Consider the following 21,435-nt stretch of genomic DNA (forward strand, 5'->3'; position numbering starts at 1 on the left):
AGGCAGGTCCTGACCTTCTAGGAGACAAGACGGAACATGCATAATTAACATTTTAACCCAAGACCTTGATGCAAGAATTTAAAATAACAGCATCTTAACAGCTGACACTTCGTAAGCCCTGACCTGTATTCCAGGCGCTGGGCTAAGGGCTGCACTGCTCTTGACTCGATTATCCACACAAGACTGTCAGGATTATTTTCAGTTGTACAGATGGGGAACCCGAGAGGCAGAGAAGTAGCTTGACCAAAATGACCTTACGCATAAGTGACAACTAGGATTTGAACTCTAGCGACCGTGCTCTTGGCAACAGCACACGGTGGCCTCTCATAATTAGATCCAGTGTGAAAAGGTAAACTCTGTTCTATGACCACAGAATTAGTAGCGTGGGCAGTGAATGTGCAAAGCACCCAGTGAAAGGCATCTCCAGAAAGTATCCTCCGGAAGTCATTTTAGAGCCACTAACCTTCCTTTTAGAGGAGTAGCTAGTGAGCCAGCGTGAGAAAGCTCGTGTTTCCAGATGATACGTTCTGTCTGACAACCTCAAATTGCTACTAGTTTTCAAAAACTTTTAAAGAAATACGTAACTTTTCCGATTACAAAAATAAGACGGGTACACTAAAGAAAATGTGATGATGTCGGCAGGGTTTTATTTTAAACCATTTTTATTGTATTTATATGTATGTACAGATGGTCTTGGACTTAACGATGGTTTGACTTGAGACTTCTCGACTTTACGATGCTGTGAAGGAGAGCAATACGCATTCAGTAGAAAGTGTACTCCGAGCTGTGGATTTGGGTCGTCTCTGTATCACTAGTGATATGCAGCCCAATGATCAAGGGGACTGGGCGGCAGCAGATGCAGCTCTGCAGCTCTTTTTTTCTTTTTTTTTTTTTTTTTTTTTTTTTGCTTTTTAGGGCCACACCCGCAGCATATAGAGGTGCCCAGGCTAGGTGCCGAATCAGAGCTGTAGCTGCCAGCCTACACCACAGCCACAGCAACACGGGATCCAAGCCACATCTGCGACCTACACCACAGCGCATGGCAATGCCAGATCCTTAACCCACTGAGCAAGGCCAGGGATCAAACCCACAACCTCATGGTTCCTAGTCGGATTCGTTTCCGCTGCGCCACAACAGAAATGCCAACCGCAGTTCTTAACCAGGCGATCACGAGAGTGAACTACCAATATGCCTAGAACCATTCTGTACCCAGACAACCATTCTGTTTTTCCCTTTCAGCTCAGGAGCCAACAAGTCACTCATCTTCAGAGCAGCTTTATTCAAAATAGCCAAAACATCTGGAAACAACCCACAAGTTTGACAGGTGAATGGCGGTTAAACCAGGTGCGATGCATCTATGCAACTGAACGTGGCTCAGCATAAAAAGAAATGATGGAAATGGGACACAAAAAATAAAATAAAAATTAAAAAAAAATCAATCTCGAGGTAACGCGGAGGGAAGGACATCCAAGGAGAAGGAGTGCATGCTCCGATTCCATCTGTATGGCCTTCTGAAAGGGAAGACAGTCTGTAGTGACAGGGGCCGCCTGGGGCTGGGGCGGGGGAGCAGGGGCTTCGAGGGCGGCACAACAAGGAAGACCCAGGGAACCCTGGGGCTTGATGGAAAGGCTGATGTCTTGTGTGTGGTGATGGTGTTTTCAGGTCCAACTGTCCCCGCAAACATGAACTGTTCATTTTATACCCATTATATCTCAAGAAAGCTGTTAGTCAAAAGAGCAAGGCAGTCCAAAAAAAGTGTGTCAAAGACTAAGACACGTGATATGACTGGATTTAGGTTAAAAAAGAAAGACAAAGCCAACCCCAAGTCTGCTAGGTACCCAGGGACCGATTTTAGTATTGTTCTTTGAGTGGAATGCGTCCATTTATGCACATTTTCAAATACGAGATGCACACCGAACACACCCTATCATCCTCATCTAGACATATGATGGGGTCCCTCCCAGTAAACCCAGGATGGGTTGAAAGTATCAAGTCCAGATGCATTTGATACACCAAAGCTCTGGAACATTCTAGCTGTACCTAGCCCGTCTTGACTATGCTGGCAACACATTAGCCTATAGTCGGGCAAAATCACCTAACAGAAGCCTATTTTATCATACGCTGTTGGATATCTCCTGTAAGTTGTTGGCTCCTGTACTGAACGTGAAAAGCAGAATGGGTGTCTGGGTGCAGAATGGTTCTAAGCATCCTGGTGATGCCCTCTTATGATCATCTGGTCAAGAGCAGCTCTCGTGCTCGTGGGGACAGTTGGACCTGAAAACACCATCACCACACACAAGACTTCAGCCTTTCCATCAAGCCCCAGAGTTCCCTGGGTCTTCCTTGTTCTGCCGCCCTCGAAGCCCCAGGCGGCCCCTGTCACTACAGACTGTCTTCCCTTTCAGAAGGCCATACAGATGGAATCGGAGCATGCACTCCTTCACCTTGGATGTCCTTCCCTCTGCATTACCTCGAGATTGATTTTTTTTTTTTTTTTGTGTCCCATTTCCATCATTTCTTTTCATGCTGAGCCACGTTCAGTTGCATAGATGTATCGCACCTGGTTTAAACCCCATTCACCTGTCAAACTTGTGGGTTGTTTCCAGATGTTTTGGCTATTTTGAATAAAGCTGCTCTGAAGATTAATGGAGAAGTCTTTGGACATCGTTTTCTTTTCTCCTGAGAAAGTACCCAGGAGTGGAAGGGCTGAGTCACATGTGTCACTTCGTAAGAAACCGCCGCTGTTTTTCAGAGATGACCGTGTCACTTTCCACCCCCGCCAGCAGCCTATGAGATTTTAGCTCCTCTACATCCTCACCAACTTTTGAAACGGTCACTCTTTTTAACAGGTGGTGACGGGTATCTTTGTGTTGTTTAAATTTTCATTGTTCTAATGGCTAACAGTCTTGAATATGTTTTCCTGTGCTTATTTGCCATGTAGGCATCTTCTTTCGTGAAGTGTCTTTTTAAGTTTTCTTGCCCCGGTTTTTTTTGGCCACACCCATGGCATACCGAAGTTCCTGAGCCAGGGGTTGAACCCGAGCCACAGTAGTGACAATGCCGGATCCTTAACCCACTGAGCCACCAGGGAACTCCTGCCTGTTTTTGTATTGAGTTATTTGTTTCCTTATTTTTGCATTTTCAGTCTTCTTTATATTCAGAATACAAACCGTCTATCACACATGTGACTCACAAATATTTTCTCCCAGTCTTTTCCATCTCTTAATATTGTCCTTCAAAGAGGACAAGTTCTTAGTGCTGATGAAATAAAATTTACCAATATTTTTCTTTTACACCTTGTGCTTTTGGGTGTTACTTATAGCTAAGAAACTTTTTGCCTAACACAATGACACAAAGATTTCCTTCTGTGTTTTTTTCCTAGACATGTTATAGTTTGAGAAATGTGTTATTGAGTTTCCAAATATTTAGGGATTTTCCAGCTGTCTTTTCAGTTGTTGACATCTAATTCCACTCTGACCAGAGAACGTAGTTAGTATGAACTAAATCCTTTTAAATGTATTGAAACTTGTTTTATGGCCCAGGCTATAGTCTGTCTTGCTAAATATTCCATGTGCTCTTGAAAACACTGTGTATACTGCTGTGCAGATGGAATATTCTATAATTGTCAAGTTGGTTTATAGAATCGTTCAGGTCGTCCGTACTTATTCTCTGTAGACTCGCTCTATGATTGATAAAAGGATGTTGAAATCACTGACTGTCTTTGGGGATTTATCTGTCCCTCCTTGCACTTTCACCATTCTTGGTTTTTTGTTTTGTTTTGTTTAAATTTTATGTCTACACCCATAGCATATGGAAGTTCCCAGACCAGGGATTGAGTCCCAGCTGCAGAAGCTGCAGCAATGTTGGATCCTTTAACCCACTGCACACAGCACTGGGCCAGGACTGAACCTGCCCCTCTTCAGAGACCCAAGCCACTGCAGTCAGATTCTTAACCCACTGCGCCACGACAGGAACTCCCTTAACCGTTCTCGTTTATGTATTTTGAAATTCTGTTATTAGGTGCAAAAGTGTTTGGTATTGTTATGTCATAGTTACGAAGTAACCCTTTTAACCTTTTGAAGCTACCATGTTGATTCCCTGCTCTGGATCTGCTCTGATATTAATATAGCCACTCTGGGTTTCTTTGTATCAGCATTGGCACGATACTTCTTTTTCCATCCTATGACTTTTAACATAGTTGACTATTTACGTTTAAAGTGGGTTTCTTGTAGGCTGCATATAATTGAGTCTTGCTTTTTATGGAGTATAACGAGCTCTGTTTTTTAACTGGGGTATTTAGAGCAGATATCAGCAAATGACAGCTGGAAGGCGAAATCTGGCATGTAGCCTGCTTTTATAGGGCCCATGAACAAAGAATGGTTTTTACTTTATTAAAAGGTTGTTTAAAAAAGTCCAAAGGAGTATGTGATAGAAATCATGTGTGACGCAAAAAACCTAACATGTTTACTGTCTGGTCCTTTATGGGAGAAGCTCGCAAAGCCGCAGTTTAGACTATGTGTATTTCCTGTGATGATGGATGTGGTTGGATTTAACTCTGCCGTCTTGCTCCTTGTTTTCTCTGTCTCCTCTGCTCTTTTCTCCCCTTATTTTCAATCTTTCTGCCTCCTTTTGAATCGAGTATTTTTATCTCCTCGGCTAGTGTATTAGCTATGACTCTCAGCTGTGCTATTTTAGTGGGTCTACGGTTTACTTTATCACGTCTGCCACTTCCCGTGGTAGAAGAGTCTACACTGTCTGCTTCCCTCTGCCCTCTGTCTGTGGTGCTGTGTGTGTCACACACAGGACTTAGGCCGTGTTACGAACCACCCAGGACATGGTTATTCTTTTTGCTTTCATCCGTCAGTTACCTTTTAAAACATTTAACGTCAGAAATGAGGGCTTTACGATCGCCTGCCAAGTTACCGTTTCCAGTGTTTATTTCTCTGTGTGGGTCTGCGTTTCCTCCTGATGTCATTTTTCTCCTGCTTGAAGGGCTGCCTGTAGTGCATTTTGTGGTGGAGATCTGCTGGGATGATTCTTCTTTTCAGCTTTATCGAGGTGTCATTGGCCAATGAAAGTTACGTACATTCGCAGGTATGCAACCTGATGCTCTCATATACCTGTACGTTGGAAAATGGTCACCTCCCTCCAGCTCGGTAATATACCCCCCACCTCCCATTATCAGGAGAGCCTGCCTCCATTCTTCCTTCTCTCCCTCCTTCCTGCCTCCCACCCTCCCTGCCTTCCCTCCTTTTGATGGTGGTGAGAACACTTAAGATCTACCCTCTTGGGAGTTGCCATTGTGGCTCAGCAGAAATGAACCCAACTAGCATCCATGAGGACACAGGTTTGATTCCTGACTCTGATCAATGGGTTGAGGATCAGGCGTTGCTGAGATCGGGTATAGGTTGCAGACGTGGCTCAGACCTGGTGTTGCTGTGGCTGTGGTATAGGCTGGCAGCTGCAGCTCCGATTCGACCTCTGGCCGGGGAACCTCCATATGCCATGGGTGCCAACCTAAAAAGCAAAAAAAAAAAAAAAGTCTACCCTCTTAGCAAATTTCAGGTATACGATATTGTTGGCGATGATATCATGCCAGACAATAGACCCCAGACTTATTTATCTGTGCAGCTGAAACTTTGCTGACCCTGCCAACACATCTCTGTATGCCCACTCCCCCAGCCCCTAGCAACTACCATTCTACTCTTTGAATCAATGAGTTTGACTTTTTTAGATTTCACGAAGTGGATCCATGCAGTAATTGTCCCTCTGTGTCTAGCTCATTCCATTTAGCATGTCCTCCAGATTCATCCATTTTGCACAAATGGCAAGATAGCCTTCTTTTTTAAGACTGAATAATATTTCATCATGCCGTGTGCGTGCACGCACGTGTCTGCTTGTGATGAATTCTTTGGGCTTACGTATGTCTGAAAACATCTTTTTAATCTTCACTTTTGACAAATATTTTTGCTTGGTATAGAATTCTAGGGATTTCCCATTGTGGTTCAGTGAGAACAAATCTGACTAGTATCCATGAGGATGCAGGTTCAATCCCTGGCCTCCCTCAATGGGTTAAGGATCAGGCATTGCTGATCCTCAACTGGGGTGTAGGTCGCAGACGTGGCTCAGATTGAACATTGCTGTGGCTGCAGTGTAGGCCGGCAGCTACAGCTCTGATTCGACCCCTAGCCCGGGAACTTCCATATGCTGAGGGTGCGGCCCCAGATGGATAGACATGATAGATAGATAGATAGACAGACAGACAGACAGACAGACAGACAGACAGACAGATTCTAGGTTGGCAGGTTTCTCCCCTACCTCCCCACCCCCAGTACGCCAAAGATGCTGACCCACTGCTTGTAGCTTATACTGTTTCTGACATGAAATCTTCTGTAAACCTTTTCCTTGTTCCTTTGTACATAATATTTCTTTTTTCTTTCTCTCTGCTTCAAAGATCTTCTATCACTGGTTTTCAGCAATTCAGTGGTGTATTCCTGTTTCTTGTACTTCGGATTCTTTGAACCTCTTGGGTCTGTGGGTTTACAGGTTCTATCAAATTTGGAAACATTTTGGTTACCATTTCTTCACATGTTTTTTTCTGTCTCCCATCCTCTCCTCTCATTTGGGTGGTCTCACAAATTTTCTATTTTTTTTCCAATGGTTTGCTCTTTCTGTGCTTTGTGTCAATAGTTCCTATTGTTATGTTTTCATGTTCACTTGTCTTTTTCTGCAGCGTATTATTTGCTATTAACACCATTCATCTATTTTTCATGTCACATAATGCAACTTTGGGTTTTGTTTGTTTGTTTGTTTGTTTTGCTTTTCAGGGATGCACTGGCAGCATATGGAAGTTCCCAGGCTAGGGGTTAAATCAGAGCCGCAGCCGCCAGCCTACACCACAGCCACAGCAACACCAGAACGAAGCTTTGTCTGTGACCCACACCACAGCTCACGACAACACCAGGTCCTTTAACCCATGGAGTGAGGGATCAAACCCACATCCTCATGGATGCTAGTCGGGCTCATGACCACTGAGCCACAATGGGAACTCCCGTAATGCAGTTTTTAATCTGCAGAAGTTTGATATAGGTCTTTTTTAATAGTTTGTGTGCATCTGTTTAACATGGCTAACGCTTTGTCTAGCTTCTTGAGCGGAATACAGTTATAATAACTGCTTTAATATCCTGTCTAATAATTCTGCTTCATTTCTTGCTCAGTTTTAATTGATTGATTTTTCCCCTGTAACGAATTGCATTTTCGTACTTCTGTGTGAATTACAAGCTGTGTTTTCCTGCTTCTTTGCATCCTGGAGATTTTGATTTGGATGCCACACATTGGGAATTTTACCTTGGAGGGTGCCGAGGACTTTTGTATTCTTTAAAATCCCCAAGGATTTCTGTTCTGGGTTCCAGCTAAGTTCCTTAGAAAGAGTCTGACCCTTTTTTGTCTTGCTTTTAAGTTTTATTAGAGGGATCGGAGCCATGTTTAGTCTATGATTAATCTTTTCTATCACAGAGGAAAGGTCCTTAGTACTCTAAGGACCCAGGAAATTATTTTTCTGGGTTTGTTCATGGGTTTTTTGTTGTTGTTGTTGTCTTTTGTTTTGTTTTGTTTTTTCACTATGGGCAACAGCGTCAACAGAAAATCATTGGCAACAGGAGGCAGTATTCTCACCCCTGGGTGAGGTCCTAGCGCTGTTCCTCTTCCTCCTTCCCAGCCGTTCTGTCACTGGCCTTTACACACGTTATGGTCAGGGTTCAACTGAAGGCTCAGGGGATGCCCTCTGGAGATGTGTGGGGTGTTGCTGTCTCCTGCATCACTCTCCCTGCAACTCTTTTTTTTTTTTTTTGTCTTTTTGCCATTTCTTGGGCCACTCCCTTGGCATATGGAGGTTCCCAGGCTAGGGGTCGAATTGGAGCTTTAGCTGCCAAGCCTACACCAGAGCCACAGCAACACGGGATCCGAGCCGTGTCTGCGACCCACACCACAGCTCACGGCAACGCCGGATCCTTGACCCACTGAGCGAGGCCAGGGATCGAACCCGCAACCTCATGGTTCCTAGTTGGATTCGTTAACCACTGCGCCATGACGGGAACTCCTCCCTGCAACTCTTAACAGCCTTGCTCCCCTGGATTTCTGCCTCGGCCTCCCCAGCAAGGGGAGACACCCTCCTCTGCCGGTGTCCCCTTCCCTGTGCCGTAAGTCGGAAACACAAGGTCAAGGCGGTACGTAGGGCAGCCGTGGGGCTCACGTCCTCTGTTTCCCATCTCTCAGGATTTACTGTCCTTCTTTGCCCAATTTTGAATATCTTCAGCGTCTCTCTTTTTTTTTTTTTTTTTTTCATATTGTTTTGTCTGTTATTTTAGTCGTTCCAGGTGAGAGAGGAAATCTGGTCCCCCTTCCATCTCGCCTGGAAGCAGAAGGGGTTTCAAATGATTTTGCGCATCTCTGTGCTTTACTGTATGAGCGTATTATCTTTGCAGCCAGCATGTTTCCTTCGTAATTGTATTTGTTTAAGCTTCTCTCTGTAGAAAGTAAATACATTTTTGGAAAGACAAATGGCCTACTGCGGAAAGACATTTGCAACAAAAGGAAGTGTTTGCCGTTTAAACAATTCTTACAAACCCCTGAGAAAAAGGTAGAAGCTATAACAGAAAGGGAAGTGGCCAAGGAGTATATTTTTTAAATGGTCCCCCAACTAGTGATGAAAGAATTGTCAGCATTAGATGGAGGACCAGCATTCTTCCTTATAGATGCTGATGCTGGCGAGTGCGTGGGATGTGGCACTCCCACCCCATGTTGGCGGGCGTGTATGTATGTATGGCTCAGCCTTTTTTTTCCTTTTTTTTTAAGGGCTGCACCTGAGGCATGGAAGTTCCCAGGCTAAGGGTCCAATCAGAGCTGTAGCTGCCAGCCCACACCATAGTCACAGTGATGCTAGATCTGAGCCATGTCTTCAACCTACACCACAGCTCGTGGCAACACTGGATCCTTAATCCACTGAGTAAGGCCAGGGATTGAACCCACATCCTTGTGGATACTAGTCAGATTTGCCTCTATCACACCACAACGGGAACGCCTGGCTTGGCCTTTCTTGTGGTCATTTTGGCAGCATATATCCAGATGCATATCTGACCCATAGTTGTACTTTATTTTTATTTGTTTAATAATGGCTGCACCTGCAGCATCTGGAAGTTCCTGAGCCAGGGATTCAGTCTGAGCCACAGCTGCAACCTGTGCTGCAGCTACAGCAATGCCAGATCCTTTAACCCATTGTGCTAGGCTGGGGATCGAACCTGCACCTCCACAGTGACCTGAGCTGCTGCAGTCAGATTCTTAACCCCAAGCAGGAACGCCCATGGTTTTACTTTATGAACTCATTCTGCAACAAATAAGAATATGGGCAGAGATACGAGTACACGGCCTTTCACACATCAGTGTTTATAACTAGAAATATTGAAAACCGCTTAAATGGTCACAAATGGGGATTGGTAAGCAAATTTGATACATCTATAATACAGTTTTCTGAGTAGTCATAAAAATAGCATGGTTGAAAATTAAACACTATGAAAAGGTTTTTTTTATCACATGTAAAGCAAAACTAGAGCGTACAAAACAGCAGGTGCTAAATGATCCCATCATTGTCTTAAAAATTGATGCCTATGATTATACTCTGAAATGCGAATATTGACGATTTCTGAGTGGTGAGTTTATGAGTGCGTTTCTCTTTCCTTATTTACTTACGTTTTCAAATTGTCTACCATAAATATGTATCACCTTGGTAATAAGAGGAGTGGGGTTATTTTTCATTATTTAAAATGCTTGTTAAATGCTTTCGGGCCAGGTATTGGCAAATATTTTTCCATGAGGAGCCAGGTAATAAATATTTGAGGCTTGTGAGGCAGATTGGCTCTGTCTCCACGGCTGCACTCTGCTGGGATAGCATAAAAGTAACTGTAGACGGTACAAAAATGAATGAAAGTGGCTGTGTTCCAACAAAAGCTGATTTCCTTTTTTTTAGGGCCACACCCGCGGCATATGGAGGTTCCCAGGCTAGGGGTCCAATCGGAGCCGTAGCCCCTGGCCTACACCACAGCCACAGCAATGCCAGATCCAAGCCGCATCTGTGACCTACACCACTGCTCACGGCAATGCGGGATCCTTAACCCAGGGAGCAAGGCCAGGGATCAAACCTGCAACCTCATGGTTCCTAGTCGGATTCGTTTCCGCTGCGCCACGACAGGACCTCCAAAACTTGATTTTCACAAGGAGCTGGCAGGCCGCATTTGGACCGTGGGCTCTTTAAGGACTACAGCTGTGGGCATTTGGGCATCTAGACTAACTAAAGGCCAGCACCCCTTTGTTCTTAGTTATTTGCAGGCTCTGTTCCTCACTTTTCTCTCCCAGCACATTAAGAAAAAGCTATGGGTCCACGTTAACAGAACCCACGTTTGTAGCAAGAAAATGTTACCACTTTGCAAAGTCTTCCAGTGTGTCTTTCCCTCATTTTAAACCCCATTTCTAAGGTTCTTATGCCATTGTTATTTTGATTTTTTTCTTTCCTCCATACAAATGGATCTTCCTTGGCAGGTCTTAGGATCTTGAGGCTTTACTTACAGGAAAATTAAATGCTTAGCAAGGTTATTTTCTGGCACCTGAATACTCATTCTGCAATTAAATACAGTAAATGTGTCATGAGACCTACTTTTCTTTTTCCAAGTAAAACTTAAGATACCAAACAAATTCTACACTTCTGAAAGGAGCAGGTAAGACTAGTGTAGACAAATGAAATACTTTTAATCCCCAAACTTGCTGTTAGAAATCATTTCAAGGAGTTCCCATTGTGGATCAGAGAGTTAGGAGCCCAACTAGTATCCATGAGGATGTGGGTTCAATCCCTGGCTCAGTGGGTTAAGGATCTGGTGTTGTCACAAACCGCACGTGTAGGTTACAGATGTAGCTCGGATCTGGTGTTGCTGTGGCTGTGGTGTAGGCTGGCAGCTGCAGCTCCGATTCGACCCCTAGCCTGGGAACTTCCATATGCTGTGGGTGCGGCCCTAAAAAAAAAAAAAAAGAAAAACAAAAGTAGTCATTTCAACTTCCTTTCCCAAGAAGAATGTTTTTCCAGAATCAGTTTGCAGAAGTCATGCGATGAATTGTAGCCCTGTTTTTGCATTTTTGGGGTTTTATTTTCATTTTTTGGGCCAGGGATCGAACCCGCACTGCAGTTGCAGCCTGTACCACAGCTCCAGCAGCAATGCTAGATCCTTAACCCACTCTGCTACAAGGGAACTTCCTCATTTACCACTCTTGATTATGGGAGATGTGACATAGGACAAGTGTGGGATGGGGAAGAGCCTCCTGGGCCAGGCTGACTCAGCTGGGCTTGGAAGCCATGAGGAGTTATGGGTCAGGCTGATGCAAGGTGTTACCTCTCCTGGGATCCACCCCAGGGCGTGAATGCAGGTTGACTTCCCAGGGGAAAGCGCCATGATTCTGGCAGGTGCGGCTGAGTTTTCTATCCTAGATACTACCACTCTTCTTACTTAATCTTCCTTGCCCATCTCAACTGAGGAAGCACCACCAGCACAGCTCCTAACAGGCTCCTAACACTCTCACCTACGTAGTGCTCCAGTCTTGCCAGCCCTCCAGCTGCTCCTATAGGTGCCCTGCTACACGTTGCCCTCTGCCTGCAGACCTTGAGACATGCTGTCATTCCAGCACGCAGGGGACTAGACCCTCTGAAGGCACATGGCCACCGAGACCACCCTTGGTGCCGGCTCAGATGCCTGGGCTGTTGGAACTTGAGTGCTAACATGACTTGACTGTGGGCTGAGAGAGCAAAGGGTTGCCTCTTTTGTCATGTGAGACAGAGGGACTGCTCATTTCATAGCTGTGGATTTTCCCCCTTCTGTCTCCTCAGAAATTGCAGGTGCTCCAGTGTCAGAAATTTCGGGGCCTTTCTCAACAGAAGATGTAGCCAGCAACTGCGTCCCAGCCCTGCCTGTGAATGAGCCCATTTTGTGGATTGTCTCGTATACTCTCATGAGCGTGTGTGGAATCATCCTTCTTATCTTAATCATCCTGCTGCTACTTCCACTCCGATGTCGGCATCTCCCCCGGGACCCTGAGGTTGTCAATGATGAGTCCTCTCTCGTCCGGCACCGCTGGAAATGAAGAGAAAAGCCTGAACTCCAATGACCTTGAACTCCACAATCTAGACAGTTGAATTCAAGTGCAGCAGGCAGGGGTTAGAAGGCAAGGTTTCTTCCTGTGTCCCTTAGTCTTAAATCTCTGTTCCACTCCTGATGCCTTCCAGATGCACTGTATTTTGATTCTTGATTTTAAAGCTTCCTCCTTCTCCCCTACTTCCAAAGAAAATGATAATAACAATAATAATAATAAAAAGAAAGCACCTCATTTGTAATCAAAACAGAGTGAATTGGGCTTCAGGCTTTACGTAGCTGGTTATGCCAAACTAGCTAGGTGTGCTACCAAAAAAACCAAAAAAAAACTCATAAGCCTTGGCTAGTTCTCTTCTCCCTCCCATCTCTTGAGAAATAAGTGCATATGGTTTATAACTCTTCTTTGCTAATGGGAAGCTTTTTTTTGTCTTAATTGCATTTAAGGGTATTTTGTACCAGGCCTCAGCCTGGGTCAGAGTGGTGTAAGAAGGCTTGTGATATGATGGCAGAGGAAGAAGTCTGGGGCCTAATGATATAACCATCCTGCCCCCTTCTGAGTCAGCAGAAGAGCAGCAGGCCCCTTTTCTGGGTGTCTCTGTGCTCTGAACAGGAGCGGGAATCCACTCAAGTTTTCACCAGCCTCTTCTGAAGACAGAAGGCCTTCGAGGGAGAAGGAAGCCTAGTCTTGTACTCAATACTTCTATAGTATTGTGGGTATAGAAGTAAAAACTACCTCTGTTGAGACTTTGCCCAGGGTCCTGTGCCTGGGTGGGGGTACAGGCAGCCTGGCTCCAGCCTTGCCCTCACCTCAATCCTCTTTCCAGCAGGCGAGACGTAACAGGTGCTGAACCCCACATCAACCTGGAGACGCTCTGTCACCAAGCTGGTTCTCATCACCTATGCTTCCTCTTACTTAAAATGAATAAACACTGTTTTAAGGAGAAAAAAAAATCCATTTCACTAGTTTGGTTCTTCTTCCAAGTCTCTTCTGCAGGTAGGTTGCTGATTACTCTTTGGGGAAATAGGAAAATGGCTCAATGCCAATTCTTCTGACCAGCTCCCAGAGGAAAGACAGCACAAGACATGCAAAGGATGCGAGGGAACGTCTACATTTTCCTGGGCTTTGGAACCATGTGCTTGAACACACCCATCTGAAACAGCTTTAACAAGTCTGTCAAGCAGCTCACCTAGAGGCATCTTCCCTTTGGTGTGTTCAGTCTTTGGTTGATGAATTGGGGGTGCAGGGGTATCCTTGTTAGGGGAAATCCACACTTGCTGTCATTTATTTGAGGCCTTCGAGAAAGAAAAGCAGACGTCTTTAACTTGATGTAATTAGAAGGGCTTAAAGCCAATATCCCTTCTCTTGCTGCATGCCAAGTTCAAGCTTCCCTTTGCATGGCTGTTGGGATGGACTGGATAAATGATACAATCCCCCTGGAAGGGCTAACTGAAGTATTTCTTCTGGCTGGAGTGTTTTCTGTGTTCCAGATAGGCTTCACATGGATGTTTCAGCCACCTGCCCACTCGCAAGCTCCCTGGGTCACCTCCAAATTGAGAAATATGTGAGCATGCCAAAGAGATGCAGGGCCACTTATACATGTCTTGTTGTCCTCACAGACTCTCTAGCGGCTCCAGGAATCCGTGGGATTCTCGTGGAGGAGGTTTGAGTTGCATCTTAGAACATGGATCTTCTATGTTCTTCCAGACTCAGGGCAGGCATGGCCATGGTGGGAACGACACCTTCTTGAGATGGGATGAAGGCAGGAGATTCTGTCATAGGAAGCTCATGATCATTTCCGGTCTCAGCTGGTTGAGAGGTAATCGTTTCAGAATACCTTTCCAAGCTCGAAATCTCTGCAAGTCCAAATCTCTTTCCATGGGTGCCTGTTTCGGGGGCCGCTTTAGCTAGAAGTGAAGGCAGCAGCCTCTCATGTCGCTTTCCCCTCGCTGTGGAGAATCTGAACCTCTGAAATCAAAGGAAGGAATTGCCAGTATGACCTGGTTCGTTTTGCTCCTTATTGTTTTATGCAAGCGTCTTCTGTTCTGTTTTTCCATGTTTGGTTTCTGGGAGGAGAGCTGGGGACCGTTTCTATTGCCACAGATGAGCGGGTACTGTTCCCAGAATACTTGAGAATAGCAAGTTAGAATCCAGCCTTGGGTACGTGAATGGAGTTTGCTATAACGCTCTGTATTTCCTATCAAATTTCTCATCTGTATTTCCTATCACCTTTTCATCTGAGGTGTCATTGGATGTGACATTTTAATGGAATGACTTGCATTACAAAAGCATAACTTAGCAACAAGAATGAAATAGACAATTGGAAGTGGGGCATTTTCCTGGCATGCCTTGCTGCTGAAAATTGGGCGTGGGGTCAAAACTGTTAGTGACACCCACCTTCTCCAGTTAATGTAAATTGATGCTTAGCTTGGCAGACCTTCAAGGAGGCTTGCTTTGAACAGGAAAGGAGGTGCCAGTCCTTTGGGGTGTCATTTTTACCTCGCAGCACACTCTGGAAGGTACTGGGAGATGGTCTGCTCCTGAAAGATGCACCTTAGCATTAGATGGTCATCAAAGCCGTATCACCTCCCTGATGGGAAACAGACCCTTCTACACAAGCAATGTTTTCTTAAATAGGCCGATGCTTCATATCTTGACAAGTTATTCAGAAGTCTGAAATGAAATCCTATCTTCAGAAACGGAAGCTGTGTATGAAAAATAGCAAGACATGAGCTGGGGATAGATTCTATGTGTCCCCCGACTGGAACGTAAAAGAACCACAGTGATTGGTATCAGGTCACCGTGGCATTTTACCGCACACTATTTCGCATTTCTTACCACCTCAGAGCAGGCACCTGGCGTTAGACACAGATTCCTTGCCAGTGATGGTGGGAAACGTCCCCTGAACACAGCCCACTCCCAAACTTCTGAAAGGATTTTTTTTTTTTAACCTGATTCTGGGAAACGCAGAGGTTTCGGTTAGAGAGAAATTTGGGGTCAGTTAGATTCAAAACTATGACAGTAACTCACGACATTGCAGCAGTAACAACCTCACAGAGCTTTGGGTAGCAGATTTTGCAAAGTAGTTTTGTTTCGTGTTTTGCTTTTTAGGGCCACACCCACAGCATATGGAGGTTCCCAGGCTAGGGGTCGAATTGGAGCTGCAGCTGCCAGCCTGCACCACAGCCACAGCAATGCGGGATCTGAACCAAGTCTGCAACCTACACCGCAGCTCACAGCTGCGCTGGATCCTTAACCCACTGAGTGAGGCCAGGGATCGAACCCAAGCCCTCATGGATACTAGTTGGGTTTGTTAACCACTGAGCCACGATGGGAACTCCCTGCAAAGTAGTTTTGATCTGGGGGTTCCATTTTCCCCTTTAAGAGAAGAGAGACCACTCTCTCTATTTGATAGGTTCTCCTCTGAAATGGAAATTTTGTTAATTCCCTCTTACCAGGTCCCCACTGCTGGAGCTGCCAGGCTTGGTTCAGTTCCAAGTTCTGGCCTAGAGCCACTTGATGTCCCTGGAAATAAATCGCTGCCCAACAGCCTGTTCCGTAAACAATCATTGAGTTTCATAGACTTGATCATTAGCAGAAACCAAATGATTGGGCGGAATCCCAGTGCGTTTTTCTCTTGCACGAACTTATTAGAATTGATTGCAGAACTGTTCAGAGGAAAGACTTGCCACTAAGATATTTTTTTCTTTTTTGGGAAAGACAACCAAACACCATAAAACATAAAAGAATGGGTTTTGCCAAGACAGATTCCGGTGCCAAGAAGACTCCACACAACAGAAGTTATTGTGTACGTTTCTAGTGGGTTTTAAGAATTTCAGATTTGAACTTAAGACAGTTTACCCATTAAATAGCAGGATGGAAAAATATGGTTTTGAGAGGAGGGAACATAAAAATATAAGTGAAAGTATAACAGAACTAAGAAAATAAGCAGAATTAGCTCTTTTGGAAAAGTAGCCCTAATTCCAGGACTCCTCGGGTATCTTTTACCCTGAACTGGATCCGTTGGGGATGTGATTTCGTTCACACAGCTGCAAACCCCAAACTTCACGAACATTCAAGCTAGAGTCACGTGTCAGATGTCCGCACAGAAAAAATGAGAGAAGGTGGCCCCTTATGCTCTGTGTTGCCCAATCCAGGTGAAGATCGATTTATTCAAGGAACAGAGTAGGTGATGGTTGTGAGAAAATTCTAGAACCTAGGAAGGGCGGTGGGGGAAGAAGCAGTATCTCCTGACCCGCAAATGACAGCAAAGATCTGGACACACGGAGAACATTCCACGATGTCCCAGGAAACTCATTTCCTTGAGTTTGGGGCACAGCCTACGTTTTAGGAATTTTCCAAAGCAAACTCTCAGGCTTTATAATGTGTCAAAGAGAAGCTTGCCTGGCACGGGTCACTTCTAACAAAACTAGCGACACCTGAAGTCCCCATTGGGACCTTGTCCTTAGGCTGCGGGTTCAAGGTTGTGCCCTGGGAAGTTCAAAGGGCAGGGTCCAGAGTCTGGAGCCAAAGAGGAGTGGACAGAGTTTGGGATCTGAGCATCTGGGGAAAGCTCCCGGCTGCAGCCATCCTGCTTGACAGTCACCTTGGAAGTCAGAGATATCAGAGCAGCCACGTCCCCCAGCCCTGCTGGCCAGCCCGTGGACTCAGAAAGAGCCCTGCAGCTTCCTGACCACACGCCTGCTCCCGGGACACCTGCTGTCAGGGGCACTTCCAGAAAGAAGAGCTTGGGGGGTGGGCAGCAGAAGGGTCCCCGAGGGCACTGCGGTGCCCGCTGGGAGCCCCTGCACCTGCAATCTGGCGGGTCCATGCGGTCACCGAGCACATCCCAGAATCCCAATCATAATCAGTGCAGCTCATTGCGCTCCCACGGGGGACTCCGAACGCAAAGCCGGCCTTCAGCCCCCAGGAGAATGGCCTCCCCGGGCAGAAGAGAGTTGGCAGCGCTGGGGGCTGTGGGCGCGAGAGCGAAGCCAGGCCTCCGAGTGCATCTGCAAAACCTCTGTCCACTGGGATTAAGTGGGTGTGTCCAGAAGACACGGCTTGGACCAATCAGGATGGTGTTTTCTCTTCCACCCCTGGCTTTCTCGGGTTTCTTACAATCAGATATGCCATATGGACAGATGTCCGGCGCTTCTAAACTCCGGTGTGCCCTGTGACATCACAGCGCACATGCTCTTAAAGGGAGCCCGGTACCAACAGCTGGCAAGAGGCACGTGAAGGATCCAGATAAATTCAGATGGAGCCCGCGGCAGGAGTGACTCCAGGGCCCCTGATCTTTGGCGTCGGGAGCCTCACCGTGTCGGGTGAAGCCCTCGGGTACTTGTTGGGACACCACTGGCAGGGCAGTGGTCCTGGATGTGTCTGGGTAGCATCTGGGGATGCAGGAGAGTGTGTGATGATAAACTCTCCATCTCACCTCTAGACATGGGCTGGTCAGGGCTGGCCGGTGCCCTGGGAGCAGCAATGACAAGTGGGTGGTTCTTTTTGCAGATGGAGAATTATTTACAGAAGATCGACTAGGTGAAGTTTCAATTGTATGTACCAAGGGTGTAGCCCACACATATCAGTCTGAGTTGAATATTTTGCCAGTGTGTATTTATAATTACAAACCATCCAATTACAAATTATAGATGTATAAAGTAGATTTCAAATAAGCACAGCTATCATACTAATGATACCACTAAAAGGAGATTTGAAGTCCTTTTTTTTTTTCTAATGGCCACAGCATATGGGAGTTCCCAAGCCAGGGATTGAATCGGAGCTGCAGCTGTGACCTACGCTGCAGCTACTGCAGCAACATGGGGATCCTTTAACCCACTAAACTGGGCGGAGATTGAAACCACGCCTCTGCAGCAACCTGAGCTGCCGCCGTTAGGTTCTTAATCCGCTGCACCACAGTGGGAATTCCTGAGACTTGAAGCCTTGAAAATCTTTGAAACTTAGCCTGATTTGACATTGATGTTTTTCCATAGATTTGCCTTCACTTAGGTTGGAATAATTGTGTTTTTATTCATGATGCATGCACAGGTCACAAGAGCATGAGAAGCAATTTTTAAAGTCTTAAGGGCTTATTTTTTCCTCTGTTAAATGCTGCATTTGGAGGTAGCTGAAAGTCTCCTGACATAACTAAGGTTTCAGCTTGTTTCATGTCACCAGACCCTTACTTTCTAAGTGGTCAGTGTTTCTGAGTGCAAGTTAAGAAAATGTTCAAAAATTGGAGTTCCCTGGTAGCCTAGTGGGTTAAGGATCCAGCATTGTCACTGCTGTGGCCCAGGTTCCATCCCTGGCCAGGAACTTCTGCATGCCACAAGCAAAGCCAAAAAAAATTTTTTAAGGAAAATAAAAATCATCTTTATGAGATAAAGAAAAAGTAAGCAAGCCTAACTAAAGATCTATTAATTTGTAATGAAAATCACCAAGAATAAATATCTGTAATTCCAGTGTCTTATACAATTTTGCTTTCTTTGTTGCTAGTGGTAACAACTTGGACTTTTTTTTTTTTCTCATTTTCCTAACTGTGGATGTCAGGTTACACCTTCTCGTCAGTGAGGCTGTAAATTCCGTTTAGGATTGGAATTTGTATAATGTAAGCGAAAAGAATGAATGGGATTTACCATGTGCTGATAACGATTTGTGTTTTTGTCATCTGAAATGAGGTGTTTGCTACTATTTCTGTTCTTTCACCCCGTTAAATATACTTCAAGTTTAAAATCCCTGTGTTCAGTCACTTAAAGCAGCCACTCATTTTTTTCTCAAACTTTTCTGCACCAGCAATGTTCCTGTTTGGGCTTAAGAGCGGCAAGACTTTTATTCTTTAAAAAAATAGAATAAAAAAAGCCTTCAAGTAGTGCTTTAGAAAAGGTGTTGATATGTGTGCCTCAGATTTACCTACCTTGAGACACAATACTGAAGTGTAACTTGTGTTTCTGAAAATGCTTTGGATTGTCTTTTATTCCCCTGTTGGAATTTTCCTCTGTGTCTAGTCTGTCGTGTTGATTTAAGTCAAAGTCGTGATGGGACCAGAAGCTGGAGAACAGAGGTGTTCACCCCATCTTTAGATGGGACCTCCTTGGGCACCGACCAGGATCCAAATTGTTAGGCACCTCAAACGTGGACTTTTCTACAATAGTCTTATTTTTATACCTGTTTGCTCCACCACTTTGAGATGTGTCGCATTGAAAAAGAAATAAAAGAGCTTGCTTTGTTTGAATAAATACCACTTCCAACTTGTCGGGTTTGGAATCTGTTTTAATGCTAAGTTCAAGTAGCTCTGAAATTACTGTCAGTGACCTTCATGGTGTGTGTGCTTTCTCAGCTCCTCTCCTGTGGGTTCTTGCAAAGTGTCAAAGATAAAGGAATGAAGGGAGGGTCTGAGTCCAGTGTGTGAACTTTGCGGGAAATGGGAGAAGAATCAACTACTTTAGAATGTGAGAACCTGGGGAGGAGTGAGGAGAGACCTGCCGGGAAAAGACATTCAAGGATTGAACAGGGCTTGGAGTTTAATTCGTGGCTCAGCCGTAATAACCTGCCTAGGATCCATGAGGATGCAGGTTCGATCCCTGGCCCCATTCATTGAGTTAAGGATCCGGCGTTGCCATGAGCTGTGGTGTAGGTCACAGACGCAGCCTGGATCTGGTGTTGCTGGGACTGTGGTGTAGGTTGGCTAGTGCAGCTCCCATTCGACCCCTAGTTCAGGAACTTCCATATGCTGTGTGTGCAGCCCCCCACTCCCCCCCAAAAAAAATGGAACAGTTCTGTTCTACAGTGACTGAAAATGGCCAAATTGGCTTATGCCACCCCCTCCCAGTCACCTCGCAAGGAGGAGGTGCTCTCCAGATTCTACGGATGAGAAACCAGCTCCAAGTCCCGTGCTCAGGAAAACACGGCAAATGGCTTGCCCTGGGAGTGGACCCAGCTCTGTTCACCTCCAAAAGCAAACCTTTCTCTGCACGCCACTCTCCCAGGAACAGCACCACGTCACACACAAGGATCTAGCTGATGGGTCAGTCTCTGGAGAGGGCTGTGCCCCAGCTCAGGCAAAGCAGAGATGCTCCATGGAGACAAACATCACCCCTGAGCTGTGGGCAAACTGCTACACCGACCAGCGAAAAAGACACTACTCAGTCACTGGACACTTGCTCTTTGAAAATACCTGGACAAGGGGAGAAAGAGAGGACCCTAAAACCATTAAGAGGTGAAGCAATAGTTATTGGGGAAACAGAAGAGATTTAACTTCTAGTAACGTAGGAGATCATTTGATTTCACTTTTCACCTGGGCTCTTTGTACTGGATTCCCAGGCTTATCAGTTTTGCCCTCCATCACCGGTGGGTGGCATTGCAGATGTGCTTTTGCACGTTGGCCACTGGGTGGCGCTGTGGTGAAACTTTGCGGAATGACATCTGTGCCTTTATTATTTTTTCATCCTGTGTGGCTCTCACAGGCAGCTTTTATCCAGTGTGCCTGTAATTCAGTCACATTCAGCAATTATCCAAGGCTGTCCATTCCTCCGTTCCTCTCCAAAATCGAATCTGCAAAACAGGCTGTCTAGATGTGTAGCAAATCTTGGAGCAAGTGGCCGGTGTATTTGGTTGTGGGAAGTCCATGGTGTCAGGAAGATGCCAAAACGCCGCCCCCCGCCCCCAGGTCGTTGCTGGGGTGGCAGAGTCCAGACTGGAAAAACCAGCTCGTCCGAGTACCAGACCTATGGTCTCAACCATGCAGCTGTTGTCTGTAAGGTTAAACATTGGAAATTAAAAGGAAAATTATTTTTTTAAATGCTTTAAAAGGATGTAGGGGAAGATAAAAATGCTACTGGGGAAACGATTTCTAACAAGTACAAGGACAGACGCTAACATTGATCGAACAGCAGATCCTGGCATCTTAGATGCATTATGACATTCCATCCTCAGAAGTGCCCTGGCTGGTAAATATTGTTTCTAAAAAAAAAAAAAAAAAAAAAAATTTAAATCTCTGCAGTAGAAGGCAGGGGCCACGAAAAGAACAGAGTCAGAGAAATCAGGGGTGTAGGAAGAAATCTCCACCCACCAAAGGTGAGATTCCACCGGCCACAGTCTTAGGTGTGTCGTGGTAAATAAATAACACAACACGGAAAAGGTCCATATAAATAATCCAAATATTCTGATGCTTTGACATCTGAGACCTTGCTGGGCCTGGAGAGAATGGACTCCGAGGGCTGGCCAACCCCAGAGAGAGCAAGCGGCTCACCT

General features: G+C 45.5%; 1 protein-coding gene across 5 annotated transcripts in view; it reads left to right on the plus strand.

Annotated features, from left to right (window-relative positions):
- BACE2 (beta-site APP-cleaving enzyme 2) overlaps positions 1-21,435 on the plus strand; it is a 119,476-nt gene that overhangs the window by 81,596 nt on the left and 16,445 nt on the right. For 2 of the 5 annotated variants that reach the window (XM_021071002.1, XM_005670363.3), the window contains one exon: positions 11,924-19,437. The exons of the other annotated variants lie outside the window; for them this stretch is intronic. In XM_021071002.1, coding sequence (XP_020926661.1) covers positions 11,924-12,177 — 254 coding nt within the window. In that variant the 3' untranslated portion in view covers positions 12,178-19,437. Of the gene's footprint in view, positions 1-11,923; positions 19,438-21,435 lie in introns of those variants that run through there. 5 annotated transcript variants of the gene reach the window in all.

The sequence above is a fragment of the Sus scrofa genome, chromosome 13, assembly GCF_000003025.6.
Source record: "Sus scrofa isolate TJ Tabasco breed Duroc chromosome 13, Sscrofa11.1, whole genome shotgun sequence".
Taxonomy (NCBI): Eukaryota; Metazoa; Chordata; class Mammalia; order Artiodactyla; family Suidae; genus Sus; species Sus scrofa.